This window comes from Zeus faber (assembly GCF_960531495.2).
Source record: "Zeus faber genome assembly, chromosome: 1".
Lineage (NCBI taxonomy): Eukaryota > Metazoa > Chordata > Actinopteri > Zeiformes > Zeidae > Zeus > Zeus faber.
In genome coordinates, this window is record NC_137193.1 from 4,802,834 (window position 1) to 4,830,206 (window position 27,373).

A 27,373-nucleotide genomic window follows, 5' to 3' on the forward strand; every position below is an offset into this window, starting at 1 on the left:
CAACTGTGCTGCTGCCAAGAGGTGAGCACAATGTGTGTCTTCCTCGAGAGTTTCCTTGTAACCTACCATTGACCATGTAAAGACCCAGGCTTTGATAAAGCTGCAAGAGGTCTCGTCCATTCCCATTGACCCAGAGGTCACCGTTGTGTCGGGTGAGGTGAGTTGTATCATGAGGGAAGAGTTGTCCAAATATATGTACATTACCTAGCTCTGTGTTGATGTCAGGCAGAAAGCCGGTGCGTGCGTTTAGGTCTCCGCAGATCAGCAGCTTCCCTGGACCTGGAAGATCTACTCGTGGAGGAGGGGGAGGATCTCTTCCTCAAAGTCTCTCGGGGGGATGTAGAGAGCACAGAGGAATATGTCTCTGGGGCAGTTAGTGATGCTGCTTTGGATTTTAAGCCAAATGTGTGATTTTTCTGTTTTTATTGGGATAATGTCATTTATTATTTCTGGTTTATACTGAATGATTATTCCCTCAAATCTCTCCCCCTTCTAACAGCTGGGAGTTTGACTGATGATACATTAATTTCTTTGTCATTTGGGGACAGTGAGTGACACCAGGTCTGTTGGAGGAGTATGATGTCCATGTCATTCATGTTTTGGTTGAATTTACCCCCCCAGGAGGGCAGAGGATGAATGGGAGGAAGCTGTGGGGAAGAGGAGGAGGAAGGGTAGAGGTGGGAATAGTGGTAAGAGCAAAGGGCAGGTACACAGGTAGATTCTGTAAGGAAACTCCACTCGTCCTGGAGGGGCTTCCTGGGCTGCAGCCTAGAGCCACGTCCTTTAGGCTCTTAGTGAAGGTGCTGACCGTGTCTTAGCAAAGGTGGACGTGGTCATAGAGACTGTGGATGCTGAGGGTGTGGTGGTGGCCAGGTGGACATTTGACATGAGGGAAGATCCATGGTAGATGTCAGCATTTATCCTCTGGATGGTGGCAGGATGGAAGTGTCACAGGTCAGACCAAGGCACTGACCTCGCTACTGCCTTGCTTTGTTTTACTGGACAAGAGTTTTGTGTCTTTACTTCTTTAGTTTTCTTCTGACCTCAGTTCTCGGCTCCTCATGGTTCCTCTGATGCTACTTTAGCCATGCTAGCTTTGTTGTTAAATTTAGTTACCCCACATGAAAACCTACAATACGTTATACTAAATCCAACGCGATAACAACCATATTGAATACATCAACTATCCCTTTAAAATGACCTTTGAAAAGTAATACACCTTAATAACCACCAGATGAAGCCAAAGTCTGGTACATTCTATGACCAATAGAGGGCACTATCTCCTGGGGTCCTTTATGGGACAAGCCATAACTGCAGGGTCAGCAGAACCAGTCTTTTTGTTTTATTGGAAGCCAGCTGGTTTGAAAAATTACAGATACACCTTTTCCCAAGAGAGAGGAGGGTGTTGGACGAGGAAGGCTGCAATTGGCTCAGGAGTGACATCAGAGGACAATTGAACAAAGGATTAGGACTACGAGTGGCTCAAAACAGATTTCTGATTATTTTCTGACACAAAAAGCTCGCGCATGCGCGAAAGCTGCTTGCTGCCTGTTACGTGGCTCCAATATTTGAGTCTGCTTTTTAATTTTCTTAACTTCTATTCTCTTTTGTTCGTTCTTGTTTTTTTCACTCTAACTCTGTGAAGTCCTGCTCTCTCTAACAAAGTTTTTTTTAGAAAGTTTTCGTGGTTTTTTTTCGTGTTGTTTTTATTATGACGCCGGGACACGCTGCCTTTGTTTACTCCGCAGATCAATTGATCGCGCTAATGCCGGCCGGCATGGTGGCCAGACCAGCTGATCTACCATCTGAACTCTGGAAGAAAACACACCGGGGATGCAGAGGAGGGAAGCAACGTCGGGGGATGTGTGGAGGGTCGAGACGGGACGGGCTTATGGAGAGGAGAAGATTTAAGCCGTGTCTCCCCTCTGTTGTTATGGGAAACGTACGGTCTCTTAGCAACAAAATGGAAGAGCTAACGCGGAGCCACACAGAGTACCGGGAGTGCGGAACGGATGTGTTCACTGAGACATGGCTGCACAGGGACATTACGGACCAGAACGTCTCTCTCGATGGCTTCCACACCGTCCGGGCGGCCCGGGATTGTACCGAGAGCGGTAAGCGGAAAGGCAGGGGACTTGCCGTTCTAGTTAACAGCAGATGGTGTAAGCCTGGTCACATCACCATTAAAGAACAGCTCTGTAGCCTGGATGCTGAACTGCTGGCCGTTGGACTCCGTCCATACTATCTACCTATAGATCTATCTACCGCATGTCATCATCGTTGTCCTGTACATCCCTCCCTCTGCAAACCCAACATCTGCCTGCAGCATCATACACACCACCATCTCCAAACTTCAACCTCAACACCCCAGTGCCCTCATCATCATGTCGGGAGACTTTAACCACGTCACCATGAACAGAGTTCTGCCGACCTTCAAACAGTACGTGAGCTGTCCTACCAGAGAGGAGAGGACCCTGGACCTGATGTATGCTAACATTAAGGATGCATAAATCTCCTCTTCTCTCCCCCCTCTGGGCAGGTCAGATCACAACCCGGTTCACCTCAAACCCTGCTATGTGCCTCTGGTGAAGAGGAAGCCTACGACCACAAGGACTGTGAGGAGGTGGTCGGAGGAGGCTTATGAGGCACTGCAGGACTGCTTTGAAGTGACTGACTGGCCTGCACTCTGTGAGCCCCACGGGGAGGACATTGATGGGCTCACGGAGTGCATCACGGACTATATCAACTTCTGTGTGGACTGCAATGTCCCAGCTCGGACTGTCACCTGTTACGCCAACAATAAACCTTGGATCACTAAGGACATTAAGGCCATCCTGAATGAAAAGAAGAGGGCGTTCAGCGATGGCAACCGTGATGAGGTGAGGAGAGTGCAGAGGGTACTCAAACTTACAATCAAGGAGACAAAAGACAGTTATAGGAGGAAGCTGGAGAAAAAACTCCAGCAAAACAACATGAGGGATGTGCGGAGTGGCATGAGAACCATCCAGGGTTGCCAATGAACTGAACCTATTTTTCAATAGGTTTGATACTGCGGCCCATCCCCCACAAGTCTCTGCTGCTGGCTGCTCAACAACTACTGCCACTTTATCTCCCCCTACTCCTCCTTCTTACAGACCCCTTGTCTGCTCCTCACCGCCTCAATTCACACCCACCTACTCCACCCCTCCCCCCTGCTCTACATCATGTCCTCCACAACCTGAGGACCCCACCCCTCCCCCAACTGTCACCTCTACAGTGTCCTTCACGCCTGACCTGGTGAGAAGACAGCTGACGAGACTCCACTCCGGCAAAGCTGCATGCCCCGACGGTGTATTTCCCAGGGTGCTTAAAGCCTGTTCCCCCCAGCTGTGTGGAGTACTCAGTCAAGTCTTCAGCCTGAGCCTGCACCTCCAGAGGGTCCCTGTGCTGTGGAAGACGTCCTGCCTCGTTCCTGTGCCGAAGACGCCGCGTCCCAGCGGCCCTCAGGACTACAGACCGGTGGCTCTGACGTCCCACATCATGAAGACCTTCGGGAGGCTCGTCCTGGAGTGGCTAAGGCCTATGGTCAGGCCTTTCACTGATCCACTGCAGTTCGCCTACCAGCCCCACCTGGGGGTTGAGGACAGCATCATCTACCTGCTGAACAGAGTCTACACTCATCTGGATAAACCGGCGAGCACTGTGAGAGTCTTGTTCTTTGATTTCTACGGTGCTTTCAACACCATCCGTCCGGCTCTTCTGGGTGAGAAGATGGCTGCGATGCTGGTGGAGGCCCCCATCGTGTCCTGGATTGTGGATTACCTGACGGGCAGATCACAGTATGTACGCCTACAGAACTGTGTGTCTGACAGGGTAGTCAGCAACACTGGGGCCCCACAGGGGACTGTCCTCTCTCCATTCCTCTTCACCCTCTTCACCTCAGACTTCAACTATTGCACTGAGTCCTGCCACCTTCAGAAGTTTTCTGATGACTCAGCAATAGTTGGTTGTATGAAAAGGGTAATGAGAGAATACAGGACAGTTGTGGGCAACTTTGTCACCTGGAGTGAGCTGAACCATCTGCAGCTCAATGGGACTAAGACAAAGGAGCTCATAGTGGATCTGAGGAGGGCAAAAACACCCGTGACCCGTTTCCATCCAGGTGGTCCCTGTGGACACTGTGGACACTGTGGAGGAGTACAAGTACCTGGGGGTGTACTTCAATAACAAGTTGGACTGGACCAGAAACATAGAGGCAGTCTACAAAAAGGGCCAAAGCCGACTCTACTTCCTACGGAGGCTGAGGTCCTTTAACATCTGCCGGACGATGTTGAGGATGTTCTATGAGTCTGTTGTGGCCAGTACCATCTTCTTCGCTGTCACATGCTGGGGCAGTGGGCTGAGGGTCGCAGACAACAACAGACTAAACAAACTAACGAGGAGGCCGGTGATGTCGTAGGAGAGGAGCTGGACAACCTGACCACTGTGGCAGAGAGGAGGATGCTGTCCAGGCTTCAGTCCATCTTGGACAACGTCTCACACCCTCTCTACAACACACTGGACCAGCAGAGGAGCACCTTCAGCAGAAGACTCCTCTTACCCAGATGCACCACAGCGCGCCACAGGAAATCATTCCTGCCTGTGGTCATCAACCTCTACAACGCCTCCTACAGAGTCAGACACCCCCTCTCTGTAACCTGACCTCAAAACACAGATATCCACTTCTGCACTTTCTTCTTGCACATTTTTAACTGTACATTTTACTCCTTACCATGTGTATATAGATATGTTTATATATTTATTTATATATATATGCTTTCTTAATAATTATTATATGTTGTATGTAGACTGGAGCTGTAACGAAAGTAATTTCCCCCTGGGATTATTAAAGTATTTTTGATTCTGATTCTGAAAAAGAGGCGAGATATGTAAATGAGCAAACGCCGAGTTTCTTTTGTTGTCTGTTTTTCTCCCCGATACATAATAACACTTGTACGCATCAGATTCTGTTCTGTTACAGTGATTTTTTTTCTCCAAGTTTTTAAGGTCAGAATAAGATAAGAGCGCCGGGCTGAGATCCAGGCTTTCTTCATCACAGGCCTTAGCCGTGAATCTTTTCGCCTGCAATAATCCACAGGCCTCGACCTGAATCTGTTTGACCACGATAATTCACAGGCTTCGGCCTTAGTATTTTAACGATGACCATATAAGAGTGCCGAGCCGAGGCCCAGTTTTTTACTCTCCCCAATCTGGAGCTTTGTTTGGCCACAACACCTTCAGGTCAGAGATTATGTGAAAACATACATTCCTAATTTTGTCTCAGCAAAACCTGTTAGCCTTGATCTATTTGTGTGATTAAGTGGCGGATTAATCAGAATCAGAATTATTCGCCAAGGTGGCACGGTGGCGCAGTGCATTGCACTGCTGCCTCACAGCAAGAAGGTCTTGGGTTCGATTCCCGCCTGGGGCGCTGTTGGCACCGTGCTCCGGTGGGTTATCTCCCAAACAGGAGCCTTTCTGTGTGGAGTTTGCATGTTCTCCCCGTGCTCACATGGGGTTTCCTCCACCTCACGTCAGTAAGGACCCCCACCAAAAACATGCACCCATCATGGTGTGACCAGCAATGGACAATTATCACCTGGTCCCCGGGCGCGTCCACGTATGCTGCCCACTGCTCCTGGCTGTGCCCCCAGAGGAAGCACAAGCCAGGATGGGTCAAAAGCAGAGGAGCCATTTCACCGCCAACCATCAAGCATGTGTTGCGTGATGAATAAAGACTGTTTCTTCTTCTTCTTCACAGAAGTATGTAAATACATACAAGGAATTTGATTCGGTTTTTTTCTTTACTATTAATGTACAAACATATGCTAGACATACAGCTGAAACAAAGACAACAAGCTAAACAAACATTTAACTACTATATACAGATGTAGATGTATATAAAATTATATTTTGACATACATGCATACATACATATACACACATATGTACACATATACATACGTACACACATACACAAAATATGGGACAATTAACAGGTAACTATATACATGAGGAAGGTGGATTGGACATAATATACATATATATACACAATGTAGAAGAGATACACCGTGTTTTGGTTTATATTGACAATTAAATGAAGTGACAGAGTGACATCAGAGTGACAGCCTCAGGGAAGTAGTTGTTTTTGTGTCTGGTTGTTTTGGCGTACCATGTTCTGTAGTGCCTACCAGAGGGGAGGAGTTGGAACAGGTTGTATCCAGGGTGCGATGGGTCTGCAGTGATGTTTCCTGCACGTTTCCTGACTCTGGACACGTACAAGTCCTGAATGCAAGGCAGGTCGGCACCAATGATTTTCTCTGTGGTCCTGACCCTCCATTGTAGTCTGTTCCTGTCCGGACTGGTGGCCCAACCACACCAGACAGTGATGGAGGTGCAGAGGACAGACTGGATGATTGCAGAGTAGAACTGGATCAGCAGCTCCTGAGACAGGTTGAACTTCCTGAGCTGGGGCAGGAAGTACATCCTCTGCTGGGCCTCTTTGATGACTTGATGTTGGGTGTCCACTTTAGGTCCTGAAAGATTGTGGATCCCAGAAACCTGAAGAATTCCACAGCAGACAGTGCTGTTGAGCATGGTGAGGGGGGGCAGTGTTGGGGTGCTCCTCCTGAAGTCCACTGTCATCTCCACAGTTTTAAGCTTGTTCAGCTCCAGGTTGTTCTGACTGCACCAGAGGACAAGCTATTCAACCTCCCGTCTATATGCCGACTTGTCACCGTGCTGGATGAGGCCGATGACTGTTGTGTCATCTGCAAACTTCAGGACTCTAACAGACGCATCTCCTGAGGCGCAGTCGTTGGTGTAGAGGCAGAAGAGCAGAGGGGAGAGCACACAACCCTGGTGGGCGCCAGTACTGATGGTCTGGGTGCTGGATGTGGTTTTCCCCTGCCTCACCTGCTGCCTCCTGTCTGTCAGGAAGTTAGTGATCCACTGGCAGGTGGGGGCTGGCACAGTGAGTTGGGTGGGTTTGGAGCAGAGGATTTCAGGGACGAAGGTGTTGAATGCCGAGCTGAAATAAACAAACAGGACCCTTGTATACTGTATGTCCCTAGGGAGTGGAGGTGTTGCAGGATGTATTGCAGTCCCTTGTTGACTGCATCATCCACCGACCTGTCTGGCAGGCAGGAAGGTGGAGCAGATAGGTGTGTGATGTTGCAGGAGCAGGTGAGGGGTGTGAATGTGGGCTTTTCAAACCTGCAGGAAAACCAATTATGAATTACCCATTACAGAAATGCAGACAGACAGGCAGACAGACGGACAGCTGGACAGACAGACCACCGATGGACAGACAGGTGGACCGAAAGACTGCCAGACAAGAAGACAGCCAGACAAACTGACTGACAGATGGACAGACGGGTGGAATGACAGACAGACAGATGGACAGACATGCAGACAGACAGACAAATAGACAGGCAGGTGGACAGACATACAGACCGGCAGAAATGCAGACGGACAGACAGACAGAATGACTGACGGGCATACAGACGGTTGGACGGGTGGACAGACAGGTGGACAGAACGCTTGACTGACGGACAGGTGGGCAGACAGACAGGCACACGGACGGATGAACAGACCAGCAGACAGACATGCATGCATTCTGAAATTATGTATGTATTCTGGTAGTTGTGCTTATTATATATACAAGACGTAGAAATAAGCTCCCTATGTCCGATTTAAAATATTGCTCACTCTCATCATCTCACCTCCCTAATCCCTCACTCCCTACTTCTCTCATCACTCTCACTATTTCAGTCTCTCGCTATATGTATGTCTAACTCTGCAATATCCTATGTTTATCCTTGTCTATTTGTCATTTGTTTGTGTAGCAAAAACATGGAAATGGGAAAACATTGACACGGTCGTATAGCTATTGCATTGGATGCACTGTGCCATCACCCCCTAACTAACCTCAATGACACCCATTCAGTTTGTTAGTTGGAATGTGAGAGACTTGTGCTCACCAGCTAAATGTAGCAAAATCCTAAGTCACCTAACCAGGATGAAACCCAGCTTCTATCTACCGCAAGAAACTCACCTCACTGCATCCGAGCACCTCAAACCCAAAACTCAATAGGTTAATCAGATGTTTCCTGCATTATACAACTCAAAAAAACAGGTGTTTCTATATTGATCAATAAAAGTATCCCATATCAGTATAAAACCACAATATCAGACACATAAGGGCCTTACATAATGATTAACAGAATTATAGGTAACATCAAATTTACGGTAGCTAATATTTATGGCCCCAATGAGGACGCAAATTTCTTTCACAATATATTTTCAAAACTCTTGGAATTCTCTGACTAAATTATTATACTCTGAGGAGACTTCAACATAGTACTTGATCCAAGTTTAGACCGTTGACAAACCAGAAATAATCCCAAGCCTGGCATTAGTCAGACACTATAAAACAATAATTGAGTGATCTTGCTCCTGGTGATTGTTGGCGATCAAATTATCCACATAATAGAAAATACACATATTATTCAACACCCCACCAAAGATTCTCTAGAATCAACTTTTTCTTGACAAGTTACTCTGTAATGTCCAAAATCACTAATCCTGAAGTCCACGCAATTGTAATCCCTGTTCACGGGCCAATTAGTTTCAACCTCATAAATGAAACCAACTTGGACCCTACTGGCAGGTGGCGGTTTAATCCCTCACTTTTGACAGATAAAGGATTGAACCATTTATTTTCTAGAGAATGGACTTCCTTCATTGAACTGAAGGACTCTCCAGAAATATCCCCATCCTTACTCTGGGAAACTGCTGAGGCAGTTCTAAGAGGTTATATAATTTCAAGCTCTACTCACAAGAGAAAGAAAGGACAAGAATGCCAAAAAAGACTCGAACAATGATTAAAAGACTTACACTCCCAACAAGCCCATTCACCCACTGAGCAAATCCGAAATGAGATCTGGACAAATACATCTCAACTTGATAATATCATCCATCAAAAGACACAATTCCTCATGCAACGAACAACAGCAAAATATTTTGAATTCAATGACAAAACAGGTAAAAGTTCTTGCCAATCAATTGATATGGGATTAAGAAAATACACTTATTACAGCCATCAAAGATCCAGAGTAGGATAACATACTAGAGACTTTTATAATTAAGCTGTATCACTCACATAATGAATCAAATGTATCAAACATTAACTCATTCCTCGATGACATTGACTTCCCTAAACTATCCACAGACCATGCTAACACATTTGATCAACCACTTAATCTAGAAGAACTCAGGAAAGCTCTCTTCTCTATGCCCAACAATAAATCAACAGGATCAGATGGCTACCCAGTGGAATTCTATAAACACTTCAACCCAATATTCCCCATTATTCATCAGAATGGTTACAAACATTTAGTCAACCTCCACCATGCCTCCACATATAAATACTGCTGTCATTTTGGTTTTGCTCAAACCCAATAAGGACCTGAGTTGTCTGGAATGTTTGGGGTCCCAAGAAAGGCCCCATTGTATAATATAATTACTAACAGATGTTGCCAGGGGTCCCAAGAGAGAGAGCCCGTTGCCAGGGGCCCCGGTGATGAGGGAGGTGGAATGTGCTTAGATGTATGTCAGTCAGCTTAACTGTGACCCATAGATTGGAATCAGGTGGGCTACGTTGTCTCTGTACAAATATAAAGGACACTCCCTAGTTCCATTCGGGAGGGAACACATTTGACTTCTGTTCTCTCCCAGACATCCATGGCAAGTCTGATTTGATGCTGTTCTTACTTGTAATAAACATAATATTATAATCAAGTCAGTGTCAGCGGAGTCCTTCAACACATCAACAACAAAGAAACTACAGACCCAACCCGCACCCCCAGTTATAGACCCATTAGCCTAATTAATTGCAATTTAAATATTATGAGTAACACACTAACCAACAGAATTGCAAAAGTAATTCCATTCATTATTCACCCAAACCAAAGTGGCTTTGTCAAAGGCAGATATGGGCAGGAAATATGGCAGCAATGTGCACCGTTTATTCAGTCTGATCAGCATATCTCAAAGGAACAAATTACCTTCTGTTATTGCTGCTTTACATTACATTTAGCAGACGCTTTTATCCAAAGCGACTTACAATTATTCAAACACCGATGGACGCAGCCATTAGGAGCAATGAGGGGTTAAGTGTCTTGCTCAAGGACACTACAGCATGCTAGCAGGAGGAGCCTGGGATCGAACCAGCAACCTTTAGATTACTAGACGACCAGCTCTACCTCCTGCTCGGCGAGGCAGAGGAACATGGCGGGCCGCTCTGCGCTTGTGGCTGGCTGGTGTGTAGGTTTGGTGCCACTAAGTACTGGAGGTGGGCGTGCTAGGGCGCAGTTGGGTCCAGGGTGGGGTCCCCGTGGTCGCGCCTCGGCCTGCTGCGCCCCTGCATTGATCTGGTCGCGCTTTGCCTAGCTCTCCTAGTGCCAAAACTCATACTCTGTACATACACCAAACAATAGGCCTTGGGCTTGTGGGATTGTTGGAGTGAGAGCAATGTGTGTGGGGATTTGGTGGGCGGCTGCCATCTTGCCTGTCACGCTCCTGCCCCATCGTGCATCTCGTCTCGTCACGAAATTTGAATCCCACTCATTAGCTGAGAACACAAACTCGCACACCAATCCTACTCCATACAACACTCAACCAGACAAGGTCTAAGGGGTTATGTGGGGTGCGAGTGATTCGGGTTCGACTTGCCCAAAGGACTTGCACCCCCACACCCCGCAATTTTAACTGCAATTACCAACAGCACACATTATGCACTGGGGTTTTCCGGGGTGGCGGCTCGCTGGCGGGTCATTGTGGGGGGTGAGGTTGGCCGGGGGGTGGCCTGGTGGAACCCCCACTGGTCTGGGCTGGAGTCTAGGCGGCCTGCACCTGTTGGCTTAAGGTATGCTGCGACCTGGCGGGGCTGCGGAGAGCGCTGCTGGGTGCCTTCCGGGGCCCCTGGGGAGGGCTGCCTGCTGTTGTGGGTGTGGGTTGGGGTGCAGGGGCCGGCCGTTGGCCTTTGCTCCCGCTGCTCGGCTTCTCTGCAGCGGGTACCCCGGATACTAGGGACAGTGGAGGGCCCATATATCCGGCAGCCTGCTGGCGTCAGCCGGGTGCCCGGCTCTCCTAGGCGGATGGGCGCTCGCTGCCAGTTGGCCATCGGGTCGGCTGTAGTGGGGCGGGCCTCGCCCTTGCACAGGCGGGCATGGGGGTTCCGCCAGCTTGCCTGCAGGGAAAGGGTTTGGGCTGGGTGTCCGTCTGGTGGCACAGGGCCTGGCTCCAGGCCTGCGGCCCTGGTTCTATGCCTACGGCTGCGTCTTGTGCCTGCGCTTGGGGGTGGGATGTATGTGTGCATCCCAGGGATGCAGAGTATCCTCGTGCTCCCTGGGACTGCGTTATGCTCTTCGGAGCCAGGCGCGGGTGTTGCTCTGCGGGCTTCCGGCTTCTTTGGGGTCCCAGGGGTCTTCTATGGTTGCAGGGCCGGGTGCTCGGGGCTTTTCCTGCAGCCAGTGTAACTGCAGCTGCGGAGCTTTGGGGCCCTTTCCGCTGCTTGGAGGCGCCACGGCGTAATACCAACCTTATACAACATGACCAATTGGGATCAGTCCTGCACACTCACTGGTGGTCACCCGACACACACACAAGCACACTCCTGGTTGCATTCCTCTCCTTTTCTCCCTCATTTACCGCCATAACTATGATAGGAACTACGACTGCCCAATTGCTGTTCCAGTTTCCCTGGACGTAATTAACTCGGGTACAACACGTCCAATGTTCATGTTTTCTGTGTAAATGTTGTTTGGTGCTATGTTTAATTGCCTCAACCGTGGTGAATCTACCCTCTTTGGAGTAGTGATTAGTTGTTTATAGACCCAAACATGGAAAAATAGTTCTCAAAAGAGGGGGATTGGTGGTCTGTATAACAAAAAACTGTGCTCTTGTCCCACAGGGAGGGGATTATAAGACCGAGAACTATGTCTTAGATGCAATAGCATACAAATACTCTGTGTTCTATGCCTACCATGCTGACAGCACAGGTTTAAAAAAAGAAATAAAGAAAATAAATGGTGCATTAGTGGTAATAAGCAAAACTAACAGCTGACAGAGTTTGGGATCAAACGCGGTTTTAGGAATAAACACCTGGAGTAAAAGGCATCTTCAGGAAGACAGTGAACTCATGGCAAGCGGACACGACCCAGCATCCAGTTCAAGTCTCTTATGCTGGCCTACAGAGTGATTGCTGGGAATGCTCCCGCCTACATAAATGCTCTTGTAAGAGCACATGTTGCCCCCCGGATGCTGCGCTCGTCAAATGAGCGTCGCCTGGCTCTGCCGGCCATACAGCCACGGCAATCCAGGCTATTCTCATTTGTAGTTCCACGTTGGTGGAACGAGCTGCCAAAAATGACCAGAGCGGGGACCTCCCTCTCTGTCTTTAAGAAGCACCTGAAGACCCAGCTCTTCAGTGAGTACCTCCTCTCCTAATCTACAATTACTTAGCACCACCTTGCAGTATTTATTGTTACACCAATGTTGTTATTACGCTAATCTCTGTCGCAATGTAGCTGAATGTTATTCTCCCTTGTAAGTCGCTTTGGATAAAAGCGTCTGCTAAATGACTAAATGTAAATGTAATGTAATGTAATCCAGAGCAGAGTAATGCCTTTTTTTCATGATTCTGAAACATCTGAGTGGTTATTAACACATTTTTCTGTGGTGTGACAAACTCAGAACAAAATTTATTTTAACTTTACAGGCATTTTAACACAATGTTAAGTAATACAAAAAAGAAAGCACATTAAGGCAATTCGCAGGATTCAATCAAATTTCCCTGGAGTTGTAGATGTCATAGTTGGCAGCATATTAGTATACATACATACATACATACAGCATTACATCAGAATACATTAAGAAAAGAATACAAAAAGCCGTTAAAATGGACTACAGTGTTTCCATTTTGCATCTCAGACTGTTGTAAAAATGCAACTGCAAGCCCTACACCTGTGAAAATGAGTAGGAAGCTTCTCAACTAACTTGGGCCCTACACTGAAGTAGTATTGTTACTCCTAGTTGATCTTTCAATGTGATTTTGAGGAGAGGTTCTCAGATGTTTGAGAACAGGCCCTAATCTACTGTGGAGACCCAAGCACTTGAGAGTTAACAGTTTGAATACAACAATGTCCCTTCATGAAAGATGAGGAAGCGATTTATCACCTGTGTGAACACGTTGATGTACTTTGAGATTACCTCTTGTATTACACATCTTCCCACAATGGTCACAGTGGTACGGTTTCTCACCAGTGTGAATACGTTGATGTACTTTGAGATAACTACTTGTATTAAACATCTTCCCACACTGGTCACAGTGGTACGGTTTATCACCTGTGTGAATACGTTGATGTACATTGAGATGACCACTTGAAATAAACATCTTCTCACACTGGTCACAGTGGTATGGTTTATCACCTGTGTGAATACGTTGATGTATTTTGAGATAATCGCTTCTATTAAACATCTTCCCACACTGGTCACAGTGGTACGGTTTCTCACCTGTGTGAATACGTTGATGTTTTTTGAGATAATCACTTGAATTAAACATCTTCCCACACTGGTCACAGTGGTACGGTTTCTCACCTGTGTGAATACGTTGATGTTTTTTGAGAGAAGCACTTGTGTTAAACATCTTCCCACACAGTTCACAGCGGTGCGGTTTCTCTCCTGTGCGAAAATGCTGACATCTTTCGAGATTACCCAAGTTAAGGAAACTTTTGTCACACTGGTTACAACAATGCCTTGGTGTGGCCTTCTGTTTCCTGGTGGTTCCAGAGGTTCCTATTGGCTGAGAGGCTGCAGAGGGGAGGAGACTCTCTGCTCTGATCTCTCCACTTCTCAGCTGTCTGACGTAAAGCTCGCTGTGACTCCTCTTAATGTGCTTAGGACAGGAAAACCTGTGAGTCTTGACTGAGAGAAAAAAAAAAGAGCAGATTACAAAGAAGGTAGGTCATGGCAGAAAAATGGACGACTGTTGTTGTCCTGCCGTACCACTGTGCTGCGCTGGGACCTGTGAACCCGCTTTGTCTTGCCAACTGAGCCGTGCAAAAGTACGGCCTGAAGGGAGGAGCTGCTACTCAGAATGGAGGACATTTGGAGGATCTGAAATTATTTTCTGTGCCTGTCTGATAAAAAAAAACCAGCCTGAACGCTGGGTTGTTGCTCAACTTCCATATCTTCATGTTTCTCTGCGTGAGGAGACTAAACTGGGTTTGTAGCTGGACAGACATTTCGGGGTTAAGTGTCTTGCTCAAGGAGGCAGGGTTTGAACCAACACAAGGTTTTAATAAACACTGAATGATTTGAACAAACTATTAATGTCAATAAAGTTTAATTAGTATTGTGAATATCTGTAGTGTTCCTACTATATTACTTATTTTTATTAAATGGTAAATAAACAACTGATGAAGTTATTACCTGTTGACATTCAAACGGTTAACAGCTTGGTAGAAAAAATAAATAAATAATAAACTTACCTGACTGAGGTTGTCTAGTCTCCTTCCAATCTTCATCACTGTCTTCAGTGTCAGTTTGAGAAGAGTGTGCAGAGAAGAGCTGCTCAGCACCAGCTGGGTCTAAAGCAGCAGCTGGATCTGAGCGACTGGCTGCTTCTGACACTCCACAGTCCTCTCCATCAGCTTCTGTTTCCATCTGTTCAGTTGAGGTGCAGGCAACAGGTTCTGCCTCTCTCTTCACCTCAGTTTGGTTTTGATGAAGCTGGGACCACTGAGCGCACTCTACATCATGTTCAGTCTTCACAGGGAACTCCTCCTCTTCCTTTTTAATGTGTGGGGGCCCTGGCTCCTCCTGGCCCAGACTGGGGCTCCACTCCTGCTGCTCAGGGGGAAGCTCCTCTTTACAGACAGAGAGCTGCTGGAGCTCTGGAGGAAACACTGACAAACAGACACAGAAAGATGAGTGAACCAGACCTGCCAACATTGGGAAAAGATTTTGAGTACTACAATAGTGTAACAGGGATTCTCTGTGGCTCGGGCAATTCAGATTTTGGACGATATGGATTTTCATTCAAGTGTATGTTCATAATGAAACATGTTTACGTTGTCTTACGATAATTTTGAGTCTAAATCCGTGACCGGAGAAATCCATTTTCTTAATTCTTCATTTAGTCTCATTGGGTCTATCTGCTGTACTTCAATGACAAGTATGTTGTCTCAGTATGTCTCAGTTACCACAATAGTGAGATTGCCCATTTGGACACTGTTTATTACTGTTCATTATTCACCAGGGAACAATAATAGAACATGAAACGGTCACTGAGGTCTAATAAAATAAATTACTACATGGAACAGGCACTGAGCTCCAATAAAATGGGACTGTCACCAAGTTTCAGTATAATACAACATGTAACTGGAAACAACATATAACTAATATTTATGTGGTTCTTGCATTGCAAAATAAATTGCAATCATTGCAACAAAAAGGTAATAGTAATTATAAATGACCGACTCTTCTCAATCTCGTTCACTGGAAGTCCTCCTTCCCTCACGTTGTACAAAACCAACTGAATCAATTCGGACGACTGGTTTTACTGAGTGACTCGTTCAGAACAGTCTCAAAAAGAGTCAAACTTCTCATCAGGATCAGCGCTTGTGCACTATGAATAATCAGAACATTTTTACGAGTACATGAGCACATTGTTGGGCGTGCACTAAATTTGAAAATATATCTGATAGGCCGGTAGCTGGTCACGGCCGATCAAGCTGAAAAGCGGCCGATCAATTGGTGCATCTCTATTACCAACGTTTTATATGTCAACATTACAGTCTCATTTTTGTGCTCATTACTCCCCCACTTCCCATTTTACCTCAGCAATGCAGCATCGATGGATAATAAAGTACCGCTGCGCTCAGTGCACTGAGTATCAGTGGATGTTGAGTGAGTGAGGGGACAGGTAGGGGAGGGGTGACCGAACAACAGGTCGTAGCGTCTGGTCCAGTCCCAGGGATGTCGTTTAAATACCCAATAATTGTACTCAGTTGCTTTGTATTGCTTGATTTTTTGCTTGGATTGCTTGAATTTTAATTTCAATTCAATCACAGTTTACAATAATATCATACATGAAACTTGAATAATTATTATTTGCACTTACAATTAATTACACTCAAAATTGTCATAATTTGAAGGTGAGATTCAAAACAGCTTCCTGTTTATTACATACAGCAGTGTCCCACTGCTTCAGGAAAAGTCTGCAAAATGCGCTATTTCATACCAGATAATATACAGCAATTATAACATCAATGTACATATACAACACTTCATTCATAAATCTCCAATTACCCCCATGCTTTCAGAGTGCAGAGTGTACATAGCACTAAGATGGCAGCCATTGAGGAAAGATGTTTATATGGCTCCACATTTATTGTTAATTGCCATGTGATAGATATGATAGAAGCCTTTTAAAATATATAATAAGAGTCCAGACCTGCTCTGCTCAGCTGGACTCCGGGTCTCAGGATGGAAGCCAGCACTCTGTACAGCCTCCGGATCTCCTGCTCCGAGCGCCTCCGTCTGCTCTCCCAGTTCACCACAGAGCGTTCAAACTCTCTGTAAACGTCTCCTCCTGCCGCTATCACCTTGTCGCTCAGCGCGTCTCTCACTTCTTCTCCCACCTTCACCTTGTCGCACAGGAACAGAAGCTCTCCCACCGCCGCAGATATTCGCTCTCGTACAGAAAAGTCGAAGAGTTGAGGCCGCTCTGCCATTGTTGTCGTCGTGGAGCTTCTGGTCACGTGTCTGTGTTGGAGGCGGTGGCAAAGTGAGCGGTGTTATCTACTTCCGGGTCAAAGAGCACTGCTGGGAGCTTCTCCTTGCTCTAGAATGAGAAGAAAATGTAAATGCTTATTTAATATTAGGAATGTTTATTATAACTACAGTTACTCCTCACTTAACGACGAGTACTGTTGCTACAATCAGGCCGTTAAGCCAGTTGGTGGATAAGCGAGGACCCGTCTTATTTCACGGTAAAGAGGCGTGGTGATTACGAACGCTAGTGTAGTGAATACTGACAGACTGCAGGAACGAGACTGAGAACGGTGATGAGATGAGATGTGCACTGGTGGGAGAGCTGCTCGTAAGTCAGAACGCTCGTTAAACAGGAAGGTTGTTAAGTGAGGAGAACCTGTGCAGCCTTCTCTCCTCCCGTCATAAGCAGACTGTGCAGACTGTGCTGACTCTGCTGTGCCGCACAAGCACACTTTCACTTTGTAGCGTTAGACTAAGTATTGATAACACGCTTTGAATTCCACAAATTAGAATTTTCATGCTCTCATGCGTGAAAATTGGCTGTTTTTATTTCTATTAAAAAGTTTAAAAAGATGTTATGAGGTTAACCATTCTTATGAGTGAACGTTTATTTTGTTAATCTGACACTTTGTCTTGTTTATTTTCATCTTTATTTCGACTGAAGATGAAAACAATATATATACACACACACACACACACACACACACATACACACACATACAGTGGGGCAAAAAAGTATTTAGTCAGCCACCAATTGTGCAAGTTCTCCCACTTAAAAAGATGAGAGAGGCCTGTAATTTTCATCATAGCTACACTTCGACTATGAGAGACAAAATGGGGGGAAAGAATCCAGGAAATCACATTGTAGGATTTATAATGAATTAATTGGTAAATTCCTCGGTAAAATAAGTATTTGGTCACCTACAAACAAGCAAGATTTCTGGCTTTCACAGACCTGTAACTTTTTCTTTAAGAGGCTCCTCTGTCCTCCACTCGTTACCTGTATTAATGGCACCTGTTTGAACTCGTTATCAGTATAAAAGACACCTGTCCACAACCTCAAACAGTCACACTCCAAACTCCACTATGGCCAAGACCAAAGAGCTGTCAAAGGACACCAGAAACAAAATTGTAGACCTGCACCAGGCTGGGAAGACTGAATCTGCAATAGTTCAGCAGCTTGTTGTGAAGAAATCAACTGTGGGAGCAATTATTAGAAAATGGAAGACATACAAGACCACTGATAATCTCCCTCGATCTGGGGCTCCACGCAAGATCTCACCCCGTGGGGTCAAAATGATCACAAGAACGGTGAGCAAACATCCCAGAACCACACGGGGGGACCTACCTCGTGTGTGTGTGTGTGTGTGTGTAGACAGCGGGAAAGTGAGCGGTGTGATCTACTTCCGGGCCAAAGAGCTCCACTTCAAGAAAAGCCGTAAAACCCGAATAAGAGCAATAAAAAGGAAATAAAATCAGTGATCAAGACTGACCTGACCTGAGCTGAGCTCAAAGCGCCGCTGTCTGGCTGCGGGACTCCCCGCTCTCCGGTGGCCCTGCTCGGTCTCCCTCTGCAGGACAGGTCGGGGCTCCGGGGCGGCCCGCTAGCATGCAGCTAATGCTAACGGAAGCAATATAGCGCTGCTTGTTGTGTGGAAATGAAATGAAATAGCCAAACGATCAACAAGTGAATGAAGCTTTTGTAAACGTGTGTAAGCGTCTGAACGTTGGTAGAGATCAAAACAAACAAGGCTCGGGAGGCGTTTACATTCTCCAACTCTTACGACTCGTTGCTCCGCTCTTTGTCCCGTTGGGTCCCCGCTCGTTGTTTTCATTGGGACTTGTGCAAAGCGGGGTCCCGTCCTTGGCAAAGTGCTGCTCGAAGCCAAACAGTGAAGACACAAAGTACCGTGAAGGACTCTCACACATGTTGGTCAGTTGTGGTCAACGTCAAAAAGACGGCGAGGAAAGATCACTTCCGCATTCCAAGTGTCTTCTTCTTCGCCGCTCAATTTGTTCCCGCTGCTCCCTGACAAGACGCTCCCTGCTGCCACTAGTGGTTGGAGCATGACATGAACACATGGGTCAACGTCAAGAAACATTTTAATCATTACTATTGATGTATTCGTATATTTGCTACATCAATTACAGCACATATATTGTTAATATATTTGTAAAACATTTCTAAATATATAGTTTTCATATAATTATATTGAGTAAACTATACTTCCTACTACTACAACACATCCTCTGACCGGCGGGGCGGGGGCCACAGAACAGGGGCCTCAGGAGAGAGGTCCAGAAGGGTCCAGCTGCAGACCTCTCTCCTTATTCCAAAGTCTACACTTCAAACTAAAGTTGGACCGCGCCTTTTCTACCAGGGCCCCTGGGCGTTGGAACCACCTGCCTGAGGAGGTATGGAGAGCAGCATCAGTGACTTCTTTTAGATCACTTCTTGAAACACATTTTTATAGATCTGCTTTATGTGATGTCGCCTCCACTTTTATTTGATTTTTAATTGTTTCTTTTCTTTATCTTTTGTTGTCTTTTTACTGTCTCTTCGTCGACATTTTTAATTTGACGAATTAATTAAATGTATTAATGTTGTTTTGTCTTTTAAATGATTGTGGTGAAATCTTTTGTCAAAGTACAATGTAAGAAAAATGTAAAGGAAAGCAGCTACAACATCTACTTTTATTTGGAAGGTAATAAAAAGACGTGTCAAAGGAACAGGATGTGGTTATGATATAGAATATAGAGAACACTGTCATTGAAAAGTCCTTATGCACAGTGGTAATAACAGGATGAGTGTAATTATATAAAAACTATATATTTAGAAATGTTTTACAAATATATTAACAATATATGTACTGTAATTGATGTAGCAAATAAACGAATACATCAATAGTAATGATTAAAATGTTTCTTGACGTTGACCACAACTGACCAACATGTGTGAGAGTCCTTCACGGTACTTTGTGTCTTCACTGTTTGGCTTCGAGCAGCACTTTGCCAAGGACGGGACCCCGCTTTGCACAATTCCCAATGAAAACAACGAGCGGGGACCCAACGGGACAAAGAGCGGAGCAACGAGTCGTAAGAGTTGGAGAATGTAAACGCCTCCCAAGCCTTGTTTGTTTTGATCTCTACCAACGTTCAGACGCTTACACACGTTTACAAAAGCTTCATTCACTTGTTGATCGTTTGGCTTTTTCATTTCATTTCCACACAACAAGCAGCGCTATATTGCTTCCGTTAGCGGTAGCATTAGCTGCATGCTAGTACAAGGCGACAATTGAAAGATAATGTGAATAAAATTGAATCAAAGTGGTGTTTATATTTTTTAGAATTGAGTTTATTTTATTAAAATAAAATAAAAGGAATCCACATTGATCACCTCATTAAATAGGCATATTCATGTATGATTAACATGGATCTAATATGAAATACCATCCTTCAATTAAGTTCAAGACAATAAATAAAATATTAAATAAGCATTTACATTTTCTTCTCATTCTAGAGAAGGAGAAGCTCCCAGCAGCGCTCTTTGACCCGGAAGTAGATCACACCGCTCACTTTGCCACCGCCTCCAACACAGACACGTGACCAGAAGCTCCACGACGACAACAACAATGGCGGAGCGGCTTCAACTCTTCACCTTTTCGGTACGAGAGCGAATATCTGCGGCGGTGGGAGAGCTTCTGTTCCTGTGCGACAAGGTGAAGGTGGGAGAAGAAGTGAGAGACGCGCTGAGCGACAAGGTGATAGCGGCAGGAGGAGACGTTTACAGAGAGTTTGAACGCTCTGTGGTGAACTGGGAGAGCAGACGGAGGCGCTCGGAGCAGGAGATCCGGAGGCTGTACAGAGTGCTGGCTTCCATCCTGAGACCCAGAGTCCAGCTGAGCAGAGCAGGTCTGGACCCTTATAATATATTTGAAAAGGCTTACATCATATTGTCACATGGCAATTAAAATTAAATATGGAGCCATATAAACAATGTCTTTCCTCAACAGCTATCTGGCTAGCCATCTTGGTACTATATACACACCATGGTCTAAAAGCATCAAGAAATTCAAGATTTATGTTTGACATGTTATATGTGTACAGTTATATGAAATTATTACTATATATTATCTGATATGAAACAGCGCAAGTTGCAAACTTTTCCTACAGCAGTGCAATACTATATAATAAGGGGAATCATAAATATATTTTTATATCTGTGAATTCTCCAGACACAAATGTGAGCACGGTTATCCCTGTGCCCCGATTGTCGTGGTCCGTTCCTCCAAATAAACCAACTAAAACCATATGGTGAACGGGCATGGAGGATTGTGGCATGACTTGTAGATACTTTTAATTTTATTTTCTGCGCATAACGCATGGAGAGGTGGTGATCAGGCAGAGAATTGCAGAGAAAGTGTCTACGTTACACATGGTTTTGTTTTATGCCGTTGGTACTCAAAATCTTTCCTAAGGTTGGCAGGTTTGTATCACTCAACTTTCTGTGTCTGTTTGTCAGTGTTGCCTCTAGAGCTCCAGCAGTTCTCTGTCTGTGAAGAGGAGCTTCCCCCTGAGCAGCAGGAGTGGAGCCCCAGTCTGGGCCAGGTGGAGCCAGGGCCCCCACACATTAAAAAGGAAGAGGAGGAGTTCCCTGTGAAGACTGAACATGATGTAGAGTGCGCTCAGTGGTCCCAGCTTCATCAAAACCAAACTGAGGTGAAGAGAGAGGCAGAACCTGTTGCCTGCACCTCAACTGAACAGATGGAAACAGAAGCTGATGGAGAGGACTGTGGAGTGTCAGAAGCAGCCAGTAGCTCAGATCCAGCTGCTGCTTTAGAACCAGCTGGTGCTGAGCAGCTCTTCTCTTCACACTCTTCTCAAACTGACACTGACGACAGTGATGCAGATTGGAAGGAGACCGGACAACCTCAGTCAGGTAAGTTTTTATTTTTTGTCCTACCAAGCTGTTGACCAGATGAATATCAGCAGGTAATTACTTCTTCAATTGCTGATTCCCCATTCAGTAAAAATAAGCAAAACAATGTGAGCACTCGGGGGGCTTTCCCCTGAAAGTGGACGAGTTGAATTATCATTCGGAAACCCGTCAGTCGACTTGAGAATCTTCAAGTTGAGCAGTCTGGCACGGTCCCAGATGTCTGTCACAAGGGCTGACAGATTTTAGAATATTAGAATTTGGGATCTCCGGACCCATCTCATCTCTCTCAACCACTGTTGTCACCAAGGGACCGGGACCTCCCCCCTCCAGGCTTTGAGGAGTTTGTAGATTTTTGCCCTCCCCATTCTTCCTACTTACTTCGTTCGCAAGCAGTTTAGAGCTGGATGATGAGAGTAATATAAGGACCTTCTCTCCTCCTGAGCACCCCTAGGGTACAGGCGCCGCTTTGGTCACTTAATACTAAGCCAACTAGGAGCTAAAATCAGCACGGACACTTTTGCACGGCTCAGTTGGCAAAACAAAGCAGGTTCACAGGTCCCAGCACAGCACGGTGGTACGGCACAACAACAACAGTGGGCCATCTTTTTGCCATGACCTACCTTCTTTGTAATCTGCTCTTTCTTTCTCTCCCGCTGTTCTTCCAGCAGTGAAGCCTCATGGTTTTTCCTGTCCTAAGCACATTAAGAGGAGTCACAGCAAGCTTCACATCAAACAGCTGAGAAGTGGAGAGATCAGAGCAGAGAGTCTCCTCCCCTCTGCAGCCTCTCAGCCAACAGGAACCTCTGGAACCACTGGGAAACAGAAGGACACAGCAAGACATTGTTGTAACCACTGTGACAAAAGTTTCTTTAACTCGGGTAATCTGAAAAGACATCAGCGTATTCACACAGGAGAGAAACCGTACAGCTGTGACCAGTGTGGGAAGATGTTTTATACAAGTGGTAATCTCAAATTACATCAGCGTATTCATACCGGAGTGAAACCGTACCACTGTGAACTGTGTGGGAAGAGGTTTAATAATAATGGTAATCTCAAAAAACATCAGCATATTCATACTGGAGAGAAACGGTACCGCTGTGAACTGTGTGGAAAAAGATTTAATACGAGTTGTAGTCTTAAAAGACATCAGAGTATTCACACCGGGGAGAAACCGTATCGCTGTGAAAAGTGTGGGAAGATATTTAATAGAAGTTGTAATCTCAAAATACATCAGAGTATTCATACAGGTGATAAACTGTACCACTGTGACCAGTGTGGGAAGATGTTTAATAGAAGTGATAATCTCAAATTACATCAGATTATTCATGCCGGGAAAAAACCTTATGGCTGTGAACAGTGTGGGAAGATGTTTAATACTAGTAGTTATCTCAAAAGACATCAGAGAATTCATACTGGGGAGAAACCGTTCCGCTGTGAACAGTGTGGGAAGATGTTTAATAGAAGTTGTAATCTCAAAATACATCAGAGTATTCATACAGGTGATAAACCGTACCACTGTGAACAGTGTGGGAAGAGATTTAATAGAAGTATTGATCTCAAAAGACATCAACGTATTCACACAGGTGATAAATCGCTTCCTCATCTTACATGAAGGGACATTGTTGCATTCAAACTGTTAACTCTCTAGTGCTGGGGTCTCCACAGTAGATCAGGGCCTGTACTCAAACAGCTAAGAGCCTCTCCTAGGAATCGTATTGAAAGATTCACTAGGAGTAACTATACTACTTCAGTGTAGAGTCCAAGTTAGTTGAGAAGCTTCCTACTCAGTTTTAGAGGTGTAGGACTTGCAGTTGCAGTTTTTCAACAGCCTGAGATGCAAAATGGAAACACTGTACTCCATTTTAAAGGCCTTTTGTAATATATTTTTTAATTTATTCTGATGTAATGCATTATGTATATTTGTATGTATCCTTATATGCTACCCATTATATATCTACAACTCCATACATCCAATGCCTTAGTGTGTTTGTATTTTTTATTTTTTGCATTTCTTCAGATGAAGTTTTAAAATACCTTTTTTAAGTCAAAAAAAATTGTGTTCTGAGTTTGTCACACCAAAGAAAAAAATTGTGTCATTAACTTCCCAGCCAGATTTGAATGATTTAGAAAAATTTTATAAAATTAGGTTTCAGAATCATGAAGAAGAGGCAGTATTCTCTGGTCTGAGATGCTGGCGGCTTTTCCACTTGGCACAAGTTCACGTTCTGCCTAAGACGCCTTCTCTAAAATCTGGACCATAAAAATGGTGAGAAACAGCTTAATGGTCTCCACAACTCAGTCCTACATTATTCACTCTATTCACATGTTTTCAGCAATTACTTTCTTACATGTATCCTGTGTTTAGAAACAAACCACTAAATTAACTTTACGGACTAATCTAACATTTTTATTTTAGTCTGTTTTAAGGTTTTCATTACAAATTACCTTAATCGCTGTTTTCTGACATATAAAATGCATAATATGATGTTGAAGGTGTTCAGGGTTGATCTTACCCGTTATCTCTGTGATATTATGTCACATATTTTAATTTCTATTCTTTGCTTTTGTATACAAAAAATTGTTCTGAGTTCTTCCATCATTGATCCTCTCGAAATCTACTTGGAGAGAAAATGCAGATGATCAATGTTCATGAAAGATAATGCTTCACAACCAAGTGATGTCTACATGCTAAGTGGCATATGTTTTGTTTGGTGACTACTCCCGACTCCTCTTTATCAGGAGATCTTACATTCCTGCACACAACTGGCACAACAGTTTTAGTCATTATCTCTGCTTTTCCATCAATTTCTAAAAGGACCATTTGTGTAAACAATCAATGTTTGCTTTCCCTGGACCGATAGTGTTCCATTTTTTTCTTTGTTGAAACAGTTTTCAATTGTTACTGAAGGCAACAGCGAATCACATGGCTAGTCTCAGCATAGCCCAATCTTTTCTCTGTATATAAACTGGCTTCTTCAAATGTAAAACTAGACTAATCAGATCACTGTTTTGAAGTACATCTGTATCTTTCTCTTGTTTCTGCGGAATCAATATCTATAATACTCTCAGTTTGTTTTCCTGTAGCACGCAGATTTACCTCACCGACCACGCAGTGAGAATTCAACAATCTGGCGACGAGGATGAAAGTCTCTGCTTGGCTCTGTTAGACCTCTTCATGTCCAGATGGTGTGCACAATGGCAGTCAAGGACTGACTGTAAGACATCCAAGAAGGAGTCATCTTAAAGGTGAGGACTTAATGAGATATTGTGTCGATCGTATGAAAAATCTTTGGGGGTAAGCTTAGATATTTTGCCGATCAGGGAAGATCGAATGAATTAGATTTGAGTAAGCTTAAAGATCGCATGGATCTAGAGTATAATTTAAGAAGCTTTGTTAAGCATAGAAATCCCCCCCCCCCCCCCTCTCAGACAGACGTGCTGCCAGCCACTGCAGGCTAGGAAGGGCAGTGGAAATATCGGTCTGTAGGTCCGTTGATAAAGTGGCCAAATTTGCACGCCACCCAATGCCCCAGGTCGCTGAACCTCTCGACGGGTTAGGTAGGACTTGTTTTTTCATGACACTGGATCTAACCAAGGGCTACTAGCAGATTCCCTTGTCTTAGGAGCCCAAGGAAAAATCTGAGTTCTCCACTCCTTTCGGCTTACAGTGCATCCGGAAAGTATTCACACCCCTTCTCTTTCCCCACATTTTCTTATGGATTAAATTCCTTTTTTTGTCATCAATCTACACACAATACCCCATAATGAGAAATGTTTGCCAATGTATTAAAAATGAAAAACTGAAATATCACATGTACACATGTTTTCACACCCTTTGCTATGACACTCAAAATGAGCTCAGGTGCATCCTGTTTCCACTGATCATCCTTGCGATGTTTCTACAACTTGATTGGAGTCCACCTGTAGTAAATTCAATTGATTGGACATGATTTGGAAAGCCGCACACCTTTCTATAAGGTCCCACTGTTGACAGTGCATGTCAGAGCAGAAACCAAGCCATGAAGTCAAAGGAATTGTTTGTAGACCTCCGAGACAGGATTGTATCGAGGCACAGATCTGGGGAAGGGTACAAAAAAATGCCCGCTTGGAGTTTGTCAGAAGGCACCTAAAGGACTCTCAGACCATGAGAAACAAGATTCTCTGGTCTGATGTAACCAAGATCAAACTCTTTGGCCGAACTCTTTGAATGCCAAACGTCACGTCTGGAGGAAACCAGGCACCTCTCATCACCTGGCTAATACAAGATTCAAGATCAAGATTCAAGATTTTTTATTTGTCACATACATATACATACTTTCATACATATATGCCATATACCATCCCTACAGTGAAGTATGGTGGTGGCAGCATCATGCTGTGGGGATGTTTTTCAGCTACAGGAACTGGGAGACTAGTCAGGATCGAAGGAAAGATGAATGGAGCAAAGTACAGAGAGATCCTTAATGAAAACCTGCTCCAGAGCGCTCAGGACCTCAGACTGGGGCGAAGGTTTACTTTCCAACAGGACAAGGACCCCAAGCACACCGCCAAGACAACGAAGGAGTGGCTTGGGGACAAGTCTGTAAATGTCCTTGAGTGGCTCAGCCAGAATCCAGACTTGAACCCGATTGAAAATCTCTTGAAATACCTGAAAATAGCTGTGCAGCGATGCTCCCCATCTAACCTGACAGAGCTTGAGAGGATCTTCAGAGAAGAATGGGAGAAATACCCCAAATACAGGTATGCCAAGCTTGTAGCATCATTCCAGAGAATACTGGTCATCACTGCCAAAGGTGCTTCAACAAAGTACTGAGTAAAGGGTGTGAATACATGTGTACATGCAATATTTCAGTTTTTTTGTTAATATATTGGCAAAATTAAAAACGTTTTCAGTTTCACATAATGTGGTATTGTGTGTAGATTGATGAGGGGATAAAAGGAATTTATTCCATTTTGGAATAAGGCTGTTACATAACATTTTGGGAAAGTGAAGGGGTGTGAATACTTTCCGGATGCACTGTATATCACTTTCGCACACTTCTGTTCAGGTTGTTCGGTGCCCCAGCCACCTTTCAGAGATTCATGGACCGCGTCCTGGGTCCGCATGTAGCATACGCAGCGACCTACCTAGACAACATAACATTCACAGAGCCACCTGGGAGCGGTTTATGCAGCATGTGGGCGCAGTGCTTGAGTCCCTAAGGCGGGCTGGGCTCACCGCCAACCCAAAGAACTGTGTCTTGGGACGGAGGGAGGTGCGGTATGTGGGGTACCTCTTGGGTCAAGGCCTTGTCCGACACTAGCTGCGGTTGCAAACGACTTAACCGACTTAACTCTAAAGGGTGCTCCCGATCCAGTCCAGTGGTCAGAAGTGCCAGCAGGTGTTTGCGATAGTGGCGCCGGCGCTCCTGTCGACTTTCCACATTTTAGAATCTATCTGTTTTTTCATCATAATGTTCACCAAAAAAGCATCGGCAGTTATCTCTTACGGCCGCGATGCACTTGTGGATGTAAAAACTTCCCGAAAAGAACAACTTTGGGACTTTTTATCCGTGGAACTAGAGTGCCCGACTGAAA

General features: G+C 45.0%; 2 protein-coding genes across 3 annotated transcripts in view; both read right to left on the bottom strand.

Annotated features, from left to right (window-relative positions):
• The window catches only part of LOC307243636 (uncharacterized protein), a 228,604-nt gene extending 209,812 nt beyond the window's left edge, over positions 1 to 18,792 (bottom strand). For both annotated transcript variants that reach the window (XM_080018512.1, XM_080018510.1), the window contains exon 1: positions 18,642 to 18,792. The gene's annotated coding sequence lies outside the window, so the exon portion shown is untranslated. The remainder of the gene's footprint in view (positions 1 to 18,641) is intronic.
• Positions 12,860 to 18,786, bottom strand: LOC307229064 (uncharacterized protein; the record flags this gene model as incomplete). Its single annotated transcript, XM_079998937.1, has 3 exons — positions 12,860 to 14,004; positions 14,571 to 14,987; positions 18,642 to 18,786. 3 exons carry the CDS (start codon positions 18,784 to 18,786, stop codon positions 13,229 to 13,231), a joined length of 1,338 nt encoding a protein of 445 aa, XP_079855063.1. The 3' UTR covers positions 12,860 to 13,228.
• Positions 18,793 to 27,373: the final 8,581 nt, after the last annotated feature.